This window comes from Narcine bancroftii, chromosome 7 (genome assembly GCF_036971445.1).
Source record: "Narcine bancroftii isolate sNarBan1 chromosome 7, sNarBan1.hap1, whole genome shotgun sequence".
Lineage (NCBI taxonomy): Eukaryota > Metazoa > Chordata > Chondrichthyes > Torpediniformes > Narcinidae > Narcine > Narcine bancroftii.
The window spans coordinates 202,516,534-202,536,104 of NC_091475.1; the positions used below are offsets into that span (position 1 = coordinate 202,516,534).

At 45.4% G+C, this 19,571-nt stretch overlaps 1 protein-coding gene across 17 annotated transcripts in view; it reads left to right on the forward strand.

Moving 5' to 3' along the window:
* gyg2 (glycogenin 2) overlaps window positions 1-19,571 on the forward strand; it is a 118,875-nt gene that overhangs the window by 77,341 nt on the left and 21,963 nt on the right. For 13 of the 17 annotated variants that reach the window (XM_069892034.1, XM_069892035.1, XM_069892031.1 and 10 more), the window contains exons 7-9: window positions 1,303-1,407; window positions 3,698-3,811; window positions 5,445-5,525. In XM_069892034.1, coding sequence (XP_069748135.1) covers window positions 1,303-1,407; window positions 3,698-3,811; window positions 5,445-5,525 — 300 coding nt within the window. The remainder of the gene's footprint in view (window positions 1-1,302; window positions 1,408-3,697; window positions 3,812-5,444; window positions 5,526-19,571) is intronic. The other 4 variants (XM_069892037.1, XM_069892041.1, XM_069892046.1 and 1 more) reach the window with 2 other exon arrangements.

The window sequence follows — 19,571 nt, forward strand, 5'->3', positions numbered from 1 at the left end:
CCTTGAGGTAGACCAAGATTTACCATTAGCATTGCCCGGCGCCCCTTACAGTCACAGAAAGAGAAGCAAAAGAGAATCCGCTCAGAGCTGCTGAGTGCCCGTGAATTCACCTCCAGCACCTGACTGCTGAGAGCTTGGCTGCTGGCATCCTAAGCTCTGGGATCCACTCTCATTACAATCCCCTAAGACTACCTTATCTTTAAGAACATTGCTTCTACCTCTTTCCAAGTTTAATGTCACATGTAACAAGATGTCGCGATGGAGGTTGTTTTGTGAGCAGGCCAGTAGATCTCTCGTACATGATCTAAGTAAGATGCTGTACAAAAGTGCAGAGTTACAGAGGGAGCTTAAGACCTTGGGGTTTAGACGACAGATACCTTTTGCTTCCTGTGGATGCTGGTATGCTGCTGTAGAACCTAATGTCTACAAAGTTTCTCCTTTACCTCCTTGGGCTGGTTCTGTCTGGTTTGATGGGAGTGGGCTGCCTCGAAACCCATGAGGCAGTTTATTCCGCCGGAGACCATTGGATGTAAAATCCTGGCATGAAACTGAAGGGCTTGGTCAAAAGGTCAGCGACACCTGCTGAGGGAAATCTCTCTGCCAGGTGATCCATTGCAAAAGGTAAAGAAGAAGTCTGCTGACGCTGGGATCCAGTGCAGTACACAATGCAGCAGGTCGCACTGCATCCAAACAAAGCAACAGGCAGTCGGCATTATGGGGCTGAACGCTTTGGACCTGAAGACTGTCTATTGCTTTTGAACTCCAGGACTTTTCTGGACCATTAGAAAAGCGTAGCAAGGCGCTATTACTGCGCCAGCAACCTGGGTTTGAATCCAGCACTGTTTGTAAGGAATTTGTAAGTTCTCCCCATATCTGCATGGGATTCCTCCCTTCTCATCCCCTTCCCTTCCCCCCCAAACCCAAACATCCTCCAAAATGTTCCAAGGTTTTAAGTTCATTGGGCAGCATCGACTCATGGCCCAGAAGGGCCTGTTTACATTCTGTTTATCAAAATATTCCCAGAGCAGAGAAGCAGGAAAGTAAGATGGATGAGAACAGAGCGATTGGCATTGCACCATGGGATAGCACAGACAGGATGGGCCAAATGGCCTCTTTGGTGCCACTGTAGGCTGAGCTCATCTCTGGAGAGGGGATGTGAAGCCAAGCTTCGGGATCCCTTGAGTGCCACTGCAGAGTGACCAAACCCTTACACATTGTAATTTGCTGCAACCATCCTATTGCCTTTTTTTTCTAAAATGTCCATCCTCCTTGATGTGTTATTGCATTAATATGTTTTGGCAGCCTCGAGCAGGAGATCACCAGGTTGGCAGGAGGCAGCAAGAAGACGATGGGGCAACTGAAGAGGAGTCCCTGCCAACAACACCACTGGAACCTCAGAAGGCAGAGGTAAGAGTTTGTTCCTGTCTAAAGGTGCTGCAGAGGTTGCAACATGAATTGTTTTTTTTGTCACATGTACCAAGATGCAGTTTTCTTAGAAAAAAGCTTGGTTCTGCATACTATCCAGGCAAGTCACTTTGCACAGCAGGTAGTCCAATCATCTGCCCCAAGGAGCATTCCTGTGCAGTCTGGAATTCCTCACGAGCCAACTCCGGATCCACAACACAGGTTATCCATCCTGTTGTGCTGGCTAAGCAAATGAACTGTTTGGCGCACGGTTAGCGGGGTGGTGAGAGCAACACTGTTGCAACCTCCAGCGATCTGAGTTCGAATCCATCTGAATGTTTTCTGTGACTCCAGGTACTCAGGCTTCCTCCCACCCTCCAAAGGTTGGTCGATTGTGATATTTGGGCTCGTGTGCCGGAAGTGCCTGTTAACGTGTGCTGTCTGTCTAAATTTATATTTAATCAACAGGAGAAAACCAACCTGAGTCTTTAATTCCAAGTTAGCTGGATCGGACAGAGATCTCAGATTGGACCTCACCCTGAAGAAAAAGTGTCTTTTTCTCGCTCTAGAGACACTGTATTCCCAGCATGTTCTTGGGTGATTTCAGATTTCTTCAATGACTGTCGTACTGACACTTGAGTTATTATGTCAGAAGGGTTCCATCTGGTGGTGTGGAATGTTTTACTTTATTCTAGAGTCAGTTTATTATCTGATCCATTAAGATCAGGCCCTTTTGGACAAAGCTGTTGTTTGTTTCAGTATCATATTTTCAAGTGTGCAAGTAGTAAAAATCTACAATTTAAATCAAAATAAAAAAATAGTGCAAAAATATGAGAACGTGAGATAGTGTCTGTTGCTCAGTGTCCATTCAGAAATCTGATGGCGGAGGGGAAGAAGCTGTCCTCGTGCTGCTGGGTGCTCGTCTTTAGGCTCCTGTACCTCTTTCAGGATGGTAGCAGTGTGAAGAGGGCATGGCCTGGGTGGTGGAGGTCCTTGAGAACAACTTGTCCCTGATGTAGTGAAGACTAATGCCTGTGATGTCACTGGCTGAGTTCACAACTCTGTGGATGTTTCTTGTCCTGTGCATACCAGAGAGTGAAGCGACCTGTCACCAGAATGATCTTAACAGTATACCTGTAGAAATTTTCGGAGTCTTTGGTGACATATCGAACCTCCTCAAACTCCGCACGAAGTATAGATTTTGAGAGCCTTAATCCGGTTAATTTCTATTGGTGCTGGTCTGCGACATAACCCTATGGAGACTTAATTACCCTTACACTTGTACCTTGGGCGAGGCTGTCAATGGGACATGAAGCGAGCTTGGTTCGAGGGATAGGATAGATTTTTGTTAAACAGGAAACTCTGCAGATACTGGGGTCAGGGTGCAATGAATCGGTGAATGCAATTGGAATTGCCAGCTGAAGTGGTAAATCCAGGTTCACTTTTGACATTAAAGAAAAAACATTTGCATGGATGGGAGGGATAGGGTCCGGGGGACTTGGCAGAAAAATAGTTCAGCACAGATTGAAAGGGCTGAAAAGACCATAAGAAACGCGGAAGTGCACGATCTGCTCTCCTCTCCTCCCCTGAACTTTTTAGTCAGAAGCCCGTGTGTTTTTTTTTCTTGAATCTGACTAAGGGCCAGGCCTGAAATGTTGGTTACCGTTTACTTCCTTTGGATGCTGCATGACCTGCTGGGTTTATTTTGTGTATTCCAAGCAGATTTGTCCTCGTATCAACTTGCAATAAAGATATAACTCACAGAGTTCTTTTAAACATCCTGTAACTGGAGGCTTTGGATATGCATTTGTTATGGATTGGTAGCTGCAATGGGAAAGTAGTGGAAATGCTGGCATTGCACTGAATTATTGTAAAACAGCCTTTCATGTCCCCCGAATGGTCCCAACATTTTGTAGCCGTCATCTCGAATCGTAAGCACGTGGGAACTCTGCGATCCTGCATGATCCAGTTCTCCAGCTGCAGGTTCTGTACGTTGTGGCTCTTGTGGAACCTTAACAAAATGTTGTGAGTGAGCTCCCTGTTCTTGCGTGCCACATGTTTTCTATTGGTTTGGGTGTTGAGGAATAACTTGCCTATCTACCCTTGGATGTATTGCGAAATTTTAGCTGTGAATTTGTGGTGGAGTTTCGATGCTTGCCCGTGAACCATGACAAAACCGTCGTTAGAGCTGGACGTGTGTTTTCACCCCTCCCCCCCCCCCCAAACAATATTTTGAGAGGGTTTGAAATTGAACATCGTTGGGCTGACATTTCTCTAATTTACTTTTCAACAGCCAGTAATTGTGGGCCAACTTCAAACTTTCTCGGTCCAGCCGATTGAACACGTCGCAGTAGGAATTCCAAAAATATGTGTTCAACCTCCAGATTCATCTCGACTTTTAGAACCGGTATATTAATCTTTACTCTGCTCAAGTTGAATAGGTAATATCTGGCAATGCTGGTTTAACTCGATCGATGTGCAAATAGCGAAATGTAGTTGCATAATATCAGCAGTTTGAGTCAAAAGTTAAAGGTGAGTTGGAAACCTACCATGGTAGGTTTGGATCTGACTGGATTGTGGGGAGTTTGAGTTAGTGTGATGCTTTCACAGCACTAGCAACCTGGGTCTTGCTTGTGTTTTCTCGCCATGGTTCTCCTGGTGCTGTGGCTTCCTCCCACCCTCCAAAATGTTCAGGGTTGGTATGTTAATTGGACGGCACGGGTTTCGTGGGCCGGAGGGCTTGTTTCCGTGCTGTATTGTTTAAACTTTCAAAAAAATATAAGAATAAAATTAACTGGAAATGGTGCAAGGAAGTGGTAATACAAGTGTTCCAAGGTTGACAAAGGAACACTATTCCAATGTACATGATTATAATGGTGCTTTGTAAATTATTTATTTGCCCAAAACCTTGGAAGAATTCGTACTCTGGTAAATCTGCAACCATCTGCACATCTGTGTAAATGGAGTTGAATTTCAAGTGCCAGATTGTGCTCATGTTTCTAATCCAACGCCTGATCTCTACAAATCTCAGGAAAACTATTCTGAATTCCAAGCTGACACATGAATCCAACTTGCTGTAATGATGGTGATCGTGGTTGCAATGCAACTCGCAAGGCCTCGCCGCTTGATTATACTTGGCCGCCACCAGGGGCTGGCACAGAGCAAGGCGCACAGAGTATGCAAGATCTGTAATGGAGGCTTGCAGCCTCGTGGCCTGCCTCACGGTGCTGCTTACAACAACTTTAAAGAACCTTTTCCTTCATCCACGTGCTGTCTAAGAACTCATACCAATACAAGGTGAAATACTTGCCCCTTTCATTTTCAACGTTGAGAAGAGATTAAGGCTCCTTATTGTTGGACATATGTAAGCCATGTTGCCTCTCACTGAAATCAACAGTGGATTCAAGTTCAGTTCCCTTCCAAGCCATTGGCAAAACGTAATGTTCAATAGGTTTGGTAAGGTCCACTCACCTTGATCACTAACACAAGATCAACGTTCTGATCACAATGCTGGTTTGGTGATATGGAGGGGGTGGGGGCGGGGGTCTTTTGTTTAATAGTCTTGGGGAAACATCAGTACATTGTGACTGAATGCCGAAAAGTCAGAATCCCCTCTCCGCATGTGTTTCCGCAAGATGCTCTGGTTTCCTCCAAAAACATACAAGGCTCATTGGTGTATCTGAGTGGCATTGGTTCATGAGCCAGAAGGACCTGTTCGCTTGCTCTGTGTCCACAGAGAACTGTGAATGAATCAACCAGGGTTCTCTGAAATAGTCCAGGGAACAATGAACAGTAGATTGCTGCCTTGCTAGCAAACAAATAAAGGAAACAAACTAAATCAAGACTGAATTCTTTGCTTACAGCGCTGTATTTGGATTGGGTAGATTATTTAGGCGCAAAGTTGCTTAAAATGTCATCTTAATTGAGGTTTATTGTTAATATTTAGGGAACAAATGCATTTCATGAAGTATGAGCAATAATTGGAAAGAATCTTGCATGAAGAATTGATGTTTACAGATTATTTCCCTTATTTTCAACAGCAAATCTATATCCCTCCAGCTAAAGTAAGGCCGCAGATCGTGCCAATTCTGAGAGCGCGCAGAAAGTCAGCCTTGAAGACGGTACATGTGATTAAGAGATCTCAGCTAGCCTTGTAGACCAACTATCCATCCACGTTTTTAAAAAGAAATGAAAAGCTTGCAATCTAAACCACAGGAATGTCAGCATTGTTAATTCTACTGTTTGAGCTACAGTTGCTAAGAGGACATGTATTGTTTTTGTACAAAAGGTTGCTTTGAACGCTCTGTGCACATCTTGTGCCACAGAGCGAGGGGCAGCGTTTCATGCCTTGCTTCTCCCTACCCACCCTCTGGAGGTTTCCTACCAGCATGTTCTGGCATTCTGACTTGTCCATTGGCTTAGTTGTTCCTGTTAATAATTTCCAGTCCCGTGAATCTCCCCCATTCTCTAGATCTGTCTTCTACGCTTCCTCCGTTTTGGTTGTTCCACCTGGGTGGTGATTTCTGCACCTGCCTGGTGGTTAGCCTGGTAATTGCCTCCCTGGCTCTCTCTCTACTTTCGTTCTTTAAGGGTAACCTTTTAAGGAAAACAACTCTTTAAATCTCCTTATGTGGACCAATGTTAATTCTTCTTCAATAACTTTTAATAACACTATGTTTAAAAAAAAAAATCACGCAGTTGCATGTTCCTCTCCGCTTCTCCCTACCTCTGGAAACCTTGTCTGCCTGAACTTATTAAATTCCCCTTGCCCTGAAGCTGGTTTGTTTGAGAACAACTTGGCATGGTTAGCATATCGGTTAAAGCAACACTGTTACAAGACCAGTGATCTGGATTTGAATCCTGCGCTGTCTGTAAAGAATTTGTACATTCTCCCCGTGTCCCTGTGGGTTTCATCCAGGTGTTCCGGTTTCCTCGCACCATTCAAAATGTACAGGAGTTGTAGGTCATTTGGGTGTCATTGGGCAGCGCAAGTTCATACAAGGTTTATACAAGGGCCTGTTACGGAGCTGTGTGTCTTTTTTTTTAAAAAAACCTTCACTGAGAGTAATGGAGTAAAACATGATTATTTTGGGATTGAACTGTTCCACACTCATTCAGTGATACCGTCCCAATGGAGTGCTGCTTTTTGGAGAATTGTGAAAGAAATTGGATCACATAAGAAGAGTATTAGGTTCGGTGGGTTCTCAAAGAGACAAGTCTGGACACAAGTGTTACAATCACACATAACCTTTATTAACACGGGAAATAAATGGAAGAACGTTAAACGATGCACAATTACTAATTCACATTAGCGGTGATACAGACATTCACCTCGGACACCCAATAGTCTCCTACAACAGAAAACCTATATTCGACCCTGCTCACACACTGTTTCACTTAAGATGTTGACCTCTGATATCAGTTGAACTCCCGACAGTGGTAAACCTATATGCAACCCCGCTCACACACAATAAACAGGGACCTTTACAATACTTGCAGTGGAGCCACATCCTAATCAATGGGGATGCACCTGTACTGCAAATATTGATCTATCACAAAACAATGGCTCAGCTTCAGTGTAGTGCACACCTTACCCACGACCCTTCCAGCAATATCCAGAGTAGCGTCCTGGTGTGGAACGGTGTGTGGTGCATGGACCTCGAGGTAGAGAGAAAAAAAAATGTGCTGTGCTTTGGTGTCATATGCAGTGCTAATTTATGCTTCTAGCAATAATGACCTTAGGTGATTGAAATTAGTCAAGGTGTGCACGAATGAGTGGCCAGGGTCCAATCTTAATTGACAGGTGATGTGACTTCTGAACAAGTTTCAGGCGGGGAGGGCATGTGACTACCCGCAATACACACATGCCAGACAGGCAAGGAGCCACTTTTCCTCCACACACATCACATAGTCACAGCAATGGCTGTGGTTGGGGGCTCCAAAGATGAGTTTTAGTAGTACGATCCTAATCTGGAACCCAATAAATTCCATTGCTTTTATTATGCCTCTGGGCAGCAGCCTCCTTTGAAGAAGACCGCAGAGCCCACCTCACTGACAAAAGGCAAAGGAGGAAAAACCCAACACCCAACCCCAACCAACCAATTTTCCCTTGCAACCGCTGCAATCGTGTCTGCCTGTCCCGCATCGGACTGGTCAGCCACAAACGAGCCTGCAGCTGACGTGGACTTTTTACCCCCTCCATAAATCTTCGTCCGCGAAGCCAAGCCAAAGAAAAAAAAAAAAGGGTCTGCTTTATCTCCCAATCGCACTATCCACAACGTCAGCCCAGACCTTGCCTGTAGTTGCTCGGGTATCCCTCCACCCCAACTACCAATGTGATCACCGTGACCCCCCACACTCCAATCCCTGCTGGCCTAACCCTGTCCCCAGTTACTGGCCTCTGCACTCTCTCGCGATGAAGGATTCTGCCATGAAGAGTGGCTGGCACTATTCCTTCCATCGTGTTTGCCCTTCACCTCCACTCCCCAAACTGAGCCAGATTTTACTCCAACCTGATTTTAATCCTGGGCGGCATTCAGTACCTCTCAGTAATGCCCCCATTTACTTGTGGACCTACAAGTAAACAGTCCCCTGAATGCAGCACCGTGAACATGAAACAAGCCCACACCAACACACTCTGATTTTTCTTCTGGAGATTTCTCCTCCAAGTCTCCCCAGTAACACCCGGTTATCCGGAATTCAAGCAACCGGCAACCTCAAGCCACCCAGCAAAAAATAAATAAACTGGAAAAAAAAGTCAGAATTAAATAAAAATTTAAATAAAACTTTAAAATTGTAAAAGTAAATGTTCTCTGCAGTAACACACAGACTTTTGGTAGAGTTGGGTGCAAATATTGGCCGTGCTTTGCTTCTGGAGACTGTTTGAATAAAGTTGTGTTTCAATAAAATGTCGTCACCCAGGTTGATGCCATTCACTGTTGGGGTGACTCTCTTTAAGTGTCTCGCTATCCCTGCTTTGTAAGAGTTTTTAATCTTTATTAGTATATTAGTAAGGTTTTCTCTGTAAACTTAGTGGGGGGGGGGTGGGGGGGGCGGGGCATTAATTAAGCTGGTGGCACGGTTAGTGTAGCGGTTAACACAGTACTGTTACTGCACCAGTGACCGGGATTAGAATCTTAATATAAATTTTGTAAGTTACGGGAATTAGCTGATTTAGTGAACTTTACAGCATTAATGACCACAATACCAATTCCTTTCAAATTAATGTACATTTTGCACTGTCTTTTAAGTGGTGTATTCTTCATGCTGGTGTATCTCAGTGTGATACACTGAGAGTGTGTCTCAGGCACTGGGAGAACCGGGATCTACCCATCCCCATGGGTGCCGGATGCCAGGAGATTTGCTGCATTTCCAGTCACCTCCATCTCTCCTGCAAGTTGGATACTGCCTCCCTATCTGTCTGTCATCCTTCACCCCTCCCTGGTTCACTGATCTCTCATTGACCCCTGTCAAACCCCTCCCACCTTAACTTCATTGTGCTCATTACGTCCCCCCTCCCGCTTTCTACACTTTGTAGTGATAAACATTGACCACTTTTCTTCCGATGGTCAACCTACTGAGTTCCTCTGGCAGTCTGATTTTTATATATCCTGCAAGGTACTATTTGGTATAAACAGACAATGTAAAAATCCCCAGTTTCTCACTACTGAGGGATCCTGTTGGCTGCAGAAAGAGGCCTTTGGAAGAACTGTCGTATTTAGTTCCACTTCCCGTTCTTTCTTTTTGTTTTTGTATTCGTGGATTTTTTTTATTGTTAAATTTGTGGTAATTAGCTCCCCCACCTCCCCCAGAATTGTTGCCCAGAAGAGATGACCCGGCTGCGCACACCTTAGGTGGATGCCCTCGTTTCCTGGGCTAGGGGCAGTGAATAGGGGTAGTAGGGTCCACATGTGCTGGTTTGAATCTGCCTACAGTAAACAGGTGAGAATATCCCCCAATGTCTGAAGTGTACACAACTCCATCCCTTTTGATCACATGGCAAGGGCCATTGAACGGCTGTTGCAATAGTGTTCCTGGCACCTGTCTGTGCACAAACACAAAGTCAGTGTCGAGGAGGGCTGGAGGCACATGCTGTTTGGAGGGTCCTTGCCAATTGGTTGGAATTGGTTTTCTTATTGCGAGGTGGTGTCAAAGCTGCTGAAGCTCATCCAGGTCGGAAGGGCAGGAGTTGGACAAGAAGTGAACATCACCTGGAACTGAGAGAACTGAAGCGTAAACCATTTCTGTGGACAAGCTGGCATGTCTTCCTTCAGGTTGCTGCGCACTCCCAGCAGAACCCATGGCAATTCGTCGACCTAGTTGGGCCCGGTGAGTCGACCATTGAATGCGGTCTCGAGTTGCCGGTGGAAACGTTCCACAAGACCATTGCGGGTGGTGTGATGTAGTTGTATGCCACAAAAGAATGCAAGGGCAGTCCATAGCGCAGAGGTGAATTGCGCTCCGTGGTCTGAGGTGACGTGTGTGGGAACTCCGAATCAGGAGATCCAGTTGGCCATGAATGCACTAATGCACGTCTCAGCGTCGCTGGATGGCAATGGGATGGCCTCTGGCCATTGCGTGAATCGGTCTATGACCGTGTTCTGAGACACTGGCAGGGGTCCGACCAGCTCTATGTGTACATGCTCAAAATGTCGGCGAACTGTTGGGAAAGACTGGAGAGGCACCTTGATGTGCCACTGTATTTTGAAGTTTGGCAGTGTGTACACATCCATGCCATACATATTTGGTTGCCATGAGCTTGACCGTTGTTCTGATGGAAGGATGGGACGGGTTGTGAACTTTATCAAAAAGGCTCCGTCTCCAAGATGCGGGGACTACCATCCTGGGGTAACTCATAGGCATATTGCAAAGCAGGCTCGGCCCGCCCAGTTGTGGTGCCACATGTTTGTCTAGGTTTGTGATGGCAGTTCTGTACGCCTGAACATCCGGGTCCACGGCCTGTGCTCTAGCCAAGTCAGAGAGCCAAGCCAGTATGGGCAGCGCATCAGCAACCAGATTGTTTTATCCTGAAACATGATGCACGTCCGTCGTGAACTCGGAAATGTACGACAAGTGGCATTGCTGCCTGGCTGACCACTGGTCCAATATCTTGCTAAAGGCAAAAGTGAGTGGCTTATGCTCTGTGAAAGCGGTGAAATGATGGCTCTCCAAAACATATCGGAAGTGTCGTGTGGCCATGTACAACACCAACAGCTCTTGATCAAATGCGCTGTACTTCATTTCCGATGGCCGTAGGTGGCATCTAAAGAAAGCCAGGTGTTGCCAATGGACATTGATGGACTGTTCGAGAACTACGCCCATTGTTGCATCAGAAATGTCTGGTGAGTGCCAGGGTGGTGGTGGGGTTAGGATGCGCGAGCATCACTGCGTTGGGCAGAGCGTCTTTTGCGGCTGCAAATGCAGTCTGCCTCTGCGGAACAAGTAACTTCCTTGCGCTTTGTGGTGAGGAGTTAAAATAGCGGGCCAAGAATGTCGGCGGCTGCCGGAATGAAACAGTGATAGAAATTCACCATGCCCTAAAATTTCTGCACTCCCTTAACCGTGATAGGTTTCAGGAAAGCACGTATGGTGTCCACTTTTGTGGATAAGGGAGACACACCTTCAGCCGTGATCTTGTGCCCTCAGAATTCGATGGTGCTTTTGTCAAACTGGCATTTGCTAGGGTTGACGGTAAGTCAGAATTCATCTCGTCGTTGGAACAGGCGGCATAAGTGCAGTTGGTGATCTTGCTCATTTTGACTGGTGATGAGGATATCATCTATGTATATGTATGCAAATTCTAAATCCCTGCCCAAAGCGTCCATAAGCCTCTGGAATGTTTGAGCGGCGTTCTTCCACCCAAATGGCATCCTGAGGATTCCAAAAAGCGCAAAAGGAGTAATAATTGCTGTTTTGGGAATGTCATCTGGATGGACTGGGATTTGATGATATCCCTTGTCAAGGTCAACCTTGGAAAAGGCACGGCAATTGTGCAGGTGGCAGCAAAATCCTGTATGTGCGGAACAGGGTATCTGTTGGGCGTAGTTATATTATTGAGCCTATGATAGACACTGAAGGGTCTCCCCCCCACTGGCGCTCTTGGGTATCATGTGTAATGGTGATGCCCAAGGGCTGTTGGAATGTTGACTAATACCCAATTCCTTCATGGCAATAAATTCTGCTTTGGCCTGCTGTAGTTTATCTGGCAGGAGAAATTGGTGGGCCCGAGGTGTCAATGTAATGGGAGTCGCCATGGGCTGTTGTCGAGGAATTGAACTTAGGGGAGAGCACACCAGGAAATTAGTTGAGCAGGGCAGCATGGGTGTCAGTGTGTAGAGCGGGCACCCCGAGTAGCGAAACTCGTCGTTTGCTGCTTATCAGAGGGTACGCTTGGAAAGTAGAAGTGGCATTGACTTGCTTCCTTGCTTCCACAACCAGCAGATCGTGGGCCCGGAGAAAATCTGCACCCAAGATGGGCAGTGTGACGGAAGCCAAAATGAAATTCCAATGGAATGCTGCCTCTCCTATCTTAATTTTGATGCGTCGCGTGCCATATCTGGGGATGGAAGTCCCGTTTGCAGCATGAAGTGTGAGTCCCTGTTGCTTATGCGTCTTTTCGAAGTATCTTGGTGCAATCAAATTGAGCTCAATATTTGTGTCCACGAGAAATTTGCACTTATAAGTGTCATCACGAAGATGGAGGAGGCCAGTACTCGTGCCAGCTGCTTTTCAGGCTTGCCACTGCTGCCGTGGTAGCCACATGGTGGGGGGGCAACGCATCTACGGGCATTTTTCCCCCACTGGCGGTGGTAAAAACACCATTCTCAGTGCCTGTCAGTACGTCCGTCCTTTATTGTTTGAACTGGAGCTACAGGTGGTGCGCAGGGCATGGGAGATGTCTCTGCCGAGAATACGGACTGTATGTGGGCAAACTCTTGCCTTTGTATATGGTAGAGTCTGTCAACCTCCTGCGCCACATCATGGGGATGGCTGAAATCCATGTTTGCTATTGGTATGGAGATGTGACCCGGGAGCTTCACCAGGAATAAGGTCTCAAAAATAAACCAATTGAAATGACCATCTGCTAGTGCAAGAATTTCATTCATTAAATCAGACGGATTCATGTCGCCTAACCCTTCCATATTCAAAAGCTTCATGCCCCGTTCGTGCCTGGTTAATTCCAGAGTGGGCATGAGGAACTGCCGGAACCCAGTGTATTGGTTTTCTCCTGGGGGGGGGCAATAAATTTCACTAACCGTAGCTGCTCCAGCGGCGTCCAATGCCCAGATGATGTGCCAAAACTTCGTGCCTTCAACTGATATTTCACAAAGGCAGAACTGGTTCTCAGCCTGGTTCAGCCACATTCAAGGCTGGTGGGCCCAGAAAGGGGGCAGGTGAATGTCTACTGCGTTAACTGCAGCCATGGCAGCAGCTGGCTGCTATTGTTTTGTCCATATTGTGTGTAGATTCAAGCTTCGGCCGAATCTTGCAGTCGGGGTCACCAGTTGTAGCGACTACTCCAGTAGAGCTACTAAATCAATTCACCGCATGTAATTGTTAGTCAGCAAAGACTCTTTATACAAATTTGCCTCCCCTTTTATGTTCCTTCCGGCCCGGACCCCCAGGACCAGAAGTGACATCACCCGTCCCTACAACTCACCTGAAGGGCACGCTATGTTATAGGTGAGTACCTTACTCCCTAGTGCGCTGCGTTTAGGCCACGGCTCTGTGTGGCCTTTTGGCCAGGTGAATGAGCAGTGATTAGGCCGGCGGTGCTGCGCAGCCACTCGGCCCACTACACGTTATGCGTATATGTATATGTACATATTTTAAAAACATTATCTATAAATATATGTGTGTGTGTGTGTGTGTGTGTGTGTGTGTGTGTGTATATATGTTTGTATGTGTGTATATAATATCTCCTTTCAATCATAACTTCTGTAGCACCATTGTCTTGAAATAATGGTTCCCCCAAGGGTCTTGTAACAATGATTTATCCAGTCAGCGCCAATTTTGACTTCTCCAATTACCTTCTCTCCTCGTCTCTGTTTCCCCATTCCTTCCCACAGCTCCCCAGCCCCTTCCCTTCCTTCTCCTGTTGAGAGAGCTGCATGTCCTCTTCCACTGACGCCTCCACTCTCTGCTGCCTCTGCTCACCTGAATCCACCTGTGAACAGCTAACCTGTGCTCTTCCCCTTCCCACCACCACTACCATCCCCAACCCCACTCCCCCCCCCCCCCCCCACCTCCCTCCATATGAGGGCATCTGTTTATTTATTTTGATTTGAGGAAGGACTCAGGCCCAAAAGGCTCATGGCCTTTTGCTTTCTATATGGTAGTTGATAAAGTTCTTCCAGCCTCTTCTCTGGTGATGACCACCATCAGACTCCCCAACAACAAACTCAAACTTGTTTAAAGATTCTTTTGCACTTTATTGTGTCTTTTTTTCCTCTCTGTATTGCAAAATCAGTTTGCATACATTTATTTGTTTACATTGAGTGCAGTTTTTTGTATTACGTTAGGTTTCCAATTATCCAAAATGCTTGGGACCTGATCTATATTGATTAAATGGATTTTTTGGATAATCGAGAAATATCTTTAAGTAGGCCAGTAGCACCAGTAGCATCATCAGATGCAAGGATCAACAACGAGATAGACAACAGACTCGCCAAGGCAAATAGTGCCTTTGGAAGACTACACAAAAGAGTCTGGAAAAACAACCAACTGAAAAACCTCACAAAGATAAGCGTATACAGAGCCGTTGTCATACCCACACTCCTGTTCGGCTCCGAATCATGGGTTCTCTACCGGCACCACCTACGGCTCCTAGAACGCTTCCACCAGCGTTGTCTCCGCTCCATCCTCAACATCCATTGGAGCGCTTTCATCCCTAACGTCGAAGTACTCGAGATGGCAGAGGTCGACAGCATCGAGTCCACGCTGCTGAAGATCCAGCTCCGCTGGGTGGGTCACGTCTCCAGAATGGAGGACAATCGCCTTCCCAAGATCGTGTTACATGGCGAGCTCTCCACTGGCCACCGTGACAGAGGTGTAACAAAGAAAAGGTATAAGGACTGCCTAAAGAAATCTCTTGGTGCCTGCCACATTGTCCACTGCCAGTGGGCTGACATCGCCTCAAACCGTGCATCTTGGCGCCTCACAGTTTGGCGGGCAGCAACCTCCTTTGAAGAAGACTGCAGAGCCCACCTCACTGACAAAAGGCAAAGGAGGAAAAACCCAACACCCAACCCCAACCAACCAATTTTCCCCCGCAGCCGCTGCAACCGTGTCTGCCTGTCCCACATCGGACTTGACAGCCACAAACGAGCCTGCAGCTGACGTGGACTTTTACCCCCTCCATAAATCTTCGTCCGCGAAGCCAAGCCAAAGAAAAAGAGCACCAGTAGAATATTTGTGTGAGAGATGAGTAAAACTGATATAAAAATATGAAGATGAGCAAACTAATATAGATATATGTGTAATGAATAAAGCCAGTATGAATAGGATAAGATATTAGAATGCAGGAAGTAAAGTTAGTCTGAATAAGATAAGGGTCTTCTAGCCTTTTAGACAGAATTAGCAAGTTCTGCATGTAAGAAGTTAGTCAGCCCTGAGAGTCAGGAAGGTGTGAATAAGGACAATGACATGATGGGACACCGACAGGTTACCCCCCTGGTCCTCCAAGTTCACAGAAACAGCACGTAGGCAGACAGGATTGCCTAATGCCAAACTCATCCAGGAAGCAGAAGAATGTAAGCGGGAGGGTACTTCTATACTGAAATCAACTTTCTAAAAGTTGGGTGAGCCCCAGTGTATGTGTGTATTCCCAGGGTAAGGGGAAGCACCCAACTTTGCATTGTTGTATCCTAAATGTTCTTTGTTCTCAATTTTTGTCTCGAGCAATTTCTGTGAAGGTACTTCTGTTTCTAACACTTGTACTGGCTGTCGCCGATCCCCACTGCGACCACCAATCCTGCCTGGGAGCCTGAGGTCTCATCTCGCCTATAAGTGGTAGGTGCTTGTACATAAAGTCCCAGGGATCGACCTCCAGCAGAATTTCAGTGACCCCGCTGAAAGGGTATTTGACCGAGTGAGGGACTCAGGCAAGCGGGGAGAGAGCACGGCTCAGATGGGATAGTGGGGAGAGAGCGCACGGTATTTGATTCAAATCCTGAGAATGCCACAATGCAATTTATCACAAAGTTGGAGTAACTCATGGGGAAAAAAAAATGACAATTTATAAATAAATAATCAGTGCTATCCTTTCCTTCAGTGCGTCACCTGTGACAAATGTCTCCCTTGCAAAATGGTGCCCCTCGAGCACTCTAGGTAAAAGAAAAATTTCAACCTGTGACACCATGTCTCAACTGAATTTTTTTTCGGATATCCAAGGATTTTGGTAGAATGGTTTTGGACAATTGGAACAACACTGTACCAGTAAGTGGTAATTCTGCCTCATCCACAGGAAAACGTATGTGGGGTCGTGTGTGCACTCTGACCAAAGAAATCTGAAATTGGATGCACGAATCGATTGCTTGAGCTGGCAGCTATAAATCTTGAACAGAGGCTGCCCTGGGCTGGCATTCATTCACTTTGCATTCCTCACTGGCTGCAGTCTCCATTGCACGAAGGAGGAGTGAATTGGCTGGAACATGTTGGTCAGTGTTTCTGTGATCCTTTCAGGAATAAACTGGCTGCCCTTCAATTTGGAATGTGCTTTGTGAGTCAAACACATGAACATGGTGCTCATTTATTTAGCACATATCCAAATCCTCGCACTTTCCATGAGTTGACTTTACTTTCAGGGAGTTGGCACTGCTGTAAATAGGAAACTCTCTGTAAGTTGTACTTTCATGACGTAACCCAGGAGCTAGTGGGCTCTTGTGTGCATTTCAAGGGAAGAACTCAGTACAATTGGAAAATCCAGCCTTTAAATTTCCGTCTCTGATTTGGTCATGTGAAGTTGTTACCTTCAATTACCGTTAGGATATTTATGCCTTCAGTGTCAAGCACAGTCACACTGAGCACTGGTGCACTTCAGAGCTGTGTGCTCAGCCCACTCCTGTTCACGCTACTGGCCCGTGACTGCATCACCAGATCCAGCTTCGACAGTGTCACCAAGTTTGCAGATGACGCAACAGTCGTTGGCCTCATCAGCAACAAAGATAGTCGCACTACAGAGAAGAGGTGGAAAATCTCGTGATATGGTGCAAGAGTAACGACCTGAGTCTCAACATAAACAAGATGTAGGAGATGATAGTGGACTTCAGGAGGACCAGGAAGGACCACCCTCCACAATACATCAGCAACTCTGTAGTAGAGAGAGAGAGGGCAGAGAGTGCCAAAATCCTTGAGTTCACTTAATTAGTTATCTATCATGGGCACATAACATCTCCCCACTTGTCAGGAACTGCATTTGAACTTCCTGAGAAGACTGAAGCCGACAAGAGTACTGGCCACCTACATGTCAACCTACTACTTGAGCTTTATCGAGAGCAACCTGGCTGGTTGCATCACGGTGTGGTGCAATTGTTGCAGAGAAATCGTTCAATCTACTGGACCCTAAGAGTGGCAGAGAGGATTACTGGAGTCTCCTTCCACCCACCCACCCCCCACCCCCCACCCATCCATGTGATCTACTATGATCATTGTCTGAAGAGGGCACACAAAATGATTGAAGACCCCATCCACCCTGTATGCAGCATCTTCCAAAGAGATACGGGAGGATCAGAGCCAGCACCACCAGGCTGAGGAACAGCTTCTTCCCACGGGCAGCGAGAATGGTGAACGACCAAAGGAACTGCTCCTACTGACCTTCCGAGACTCTCATATTCATGAAACAATATCTATTTATTTGTATTGATGAAATGCTTGTCTTGTATGTGTGTTATGTCTGATTGTGTGCCTGCATGTTTTGCACTGAAGACTGGACAACACCGTTTCGTCAGATTCTACTTGTGCAATTAGAAGATAATAAACTTGAGCTGGATTTCAAATCAGAAAATCCAACCTTTAAATTCCCATCTCTGATTTGCTCTTGAGAAAATGGTGGTAAGTTGCTACCGTCAATTACTATTATGCAATTTATAGAGACCCCTCTTGGTTAAAGTAGTGCACTCGTGCTTCTGGCCTGGCGATAATCAACAGACAGCGAGATCCAAGTGATGAGATGTGCAATGGAGGGAGTGCTTGAGTCGCATTGCTAATAGTTCAGGGGATGGGGTATGGTGCAGGTGAAGCCAGTTTTTATTGCGACCTCACCGAATGGCCATTTCACAAGGTAGTAAAGAGACGTTCACATAAGAGGCTCTGGTATCTCTGGATTGAGGAAGTGCAGCTGACTTCCTTCCCAAAAGAATGTTGCGGTGCTAGGATTCATCAGTTTTTTTTTAAGGTTTCCAACAGCTTTTACTTGAACTTGCTGAAATAGGAGTCCATTGGGTTTGAAAGGAGACTTTTGGGAATAGTTGAAGGTTGGTTTTATGTCAGTATTTGGAGCATGGAACAGTTCAGCACTGCCCCCTTTGGCCCACAATGTTGCGCCGACCTATCTGATCCTACTCAACAATCTAAACCTTCCCAACCTCGCACCCATAACCCTCTATTTTTCTTGCATCCATGTGCCCACCTTAGAGTCCTTTAAATGTCCCTATTGACCTGGCTTCCTCCACCACCCCAGGCGATATATTCCTATTTATTGATTTCCTCGGGCTTGTGTTATGCCAGTAAAAAACACAATGCCTGAGAAACTCAGCCAGGCAAAGCACTCCATTCAGCAAAGATAAAAATTCATAACCAATATTACGGGCATGAGCCCTTTGCAATATAAAGTATGCTGTCTGACCGGCTGAGTTTCTCCAGCATGGCGCTCTTACTTCAACCACTGTGTCTGCAGATTTTGGTTTTCCATCTTGTGTTATGCCAAATGAGTATCATTTCTCTGAAGCCTGGTTCCAGGAATTGTGAAGCAATTTACATCTGAAAAGTTCAGAAGTCTTTAATGTTAGATTGTGAATTTTGGTGGAGCAAACAGACCTTTGTACTAATCAGTAAAATTTCATCTTCAGTTCAAATACTAATGTTGGGTTTAATTTCATTGGAAAAAAAGAGCAAACACATAAGAGAAGATGGTTCATCATAGCTGCTTTCTCTTTCATTATCGTGGCTGACCCATTGTTAACACAATGAGTCATCTGGTGGATCCTTATTTCTCCTAACATTGAGCCAAAATATCCTTCAAGAATACTGTTCCAGGTTTAGATCTTCCCAAAACTTTTCCACTTTCTCACATGCTCAAATTGCATGTTATGTTCCCGTTTCCTTCTTACAGCGAAAACATCTGTCTGATACTGTTGGGTCCCATTTATTTAACTTTTGGGGTGTGATGTATAGCCTGTGTAACCAATTATATTGTATCATGCGTAACCTCGTGTTTATTGTATTTCTCATAGTTCCGGAGCATAACTTTTCCCATATTTCATTCTTTATCTTTATGTTTAGATCTTGTTCCCACTTTTGTTTGGGTTTACAGCTTATTTCATCATTTTCTTTCTCTTGCAGCTTGATGTACATGTTTGTTATAAATCTTTTAATTATCATTGTGTCTGTAATCACATATTCAAAGCTGCTTCCTTCTGGTAATCTCAGTCTGCTTCCCAGTTTGTCCTTCAAGTAGGTTTTCAGTTGGTGGTATGTAAACATTGTACCGTGAGTTGTTCCATATTTGTACTTCATTTGTTCAAAAGATAATAAATTATTTCCCAAAAAACAATTTTCTATTCTTTTAATTCCTTTTCTCTCTCATTCTCTAAAGGAAAGGTTATCTATTGTGAAAGGGATTAGTTGATTTTGTGTCAAAAATAATTTTGGTAGTTGGTAATTTGTTTTTTTCCTTTCTACATGAATCTTCTTCAAAATGTTGAGCAGATGGTGCAGTACTGGTGAACTTCTATGTTGCACCAGTTTTTCATCCCACTTATGAAGTATATGTTCTGGTACTTCTCCCCTATTTTATCTCGCTCTAATCTGGTCCAATCTGGTTTTTCCCTTGTTTGATAAAAATCTGATAGATATCTTAATTGTGCTGCTCTATAATAATTCTTAAAGTTTGGTAGCTGTAAGCCCCCTTGTTTGTACCATTCTCTTAATTTATCTAGCGCTATCCTCAG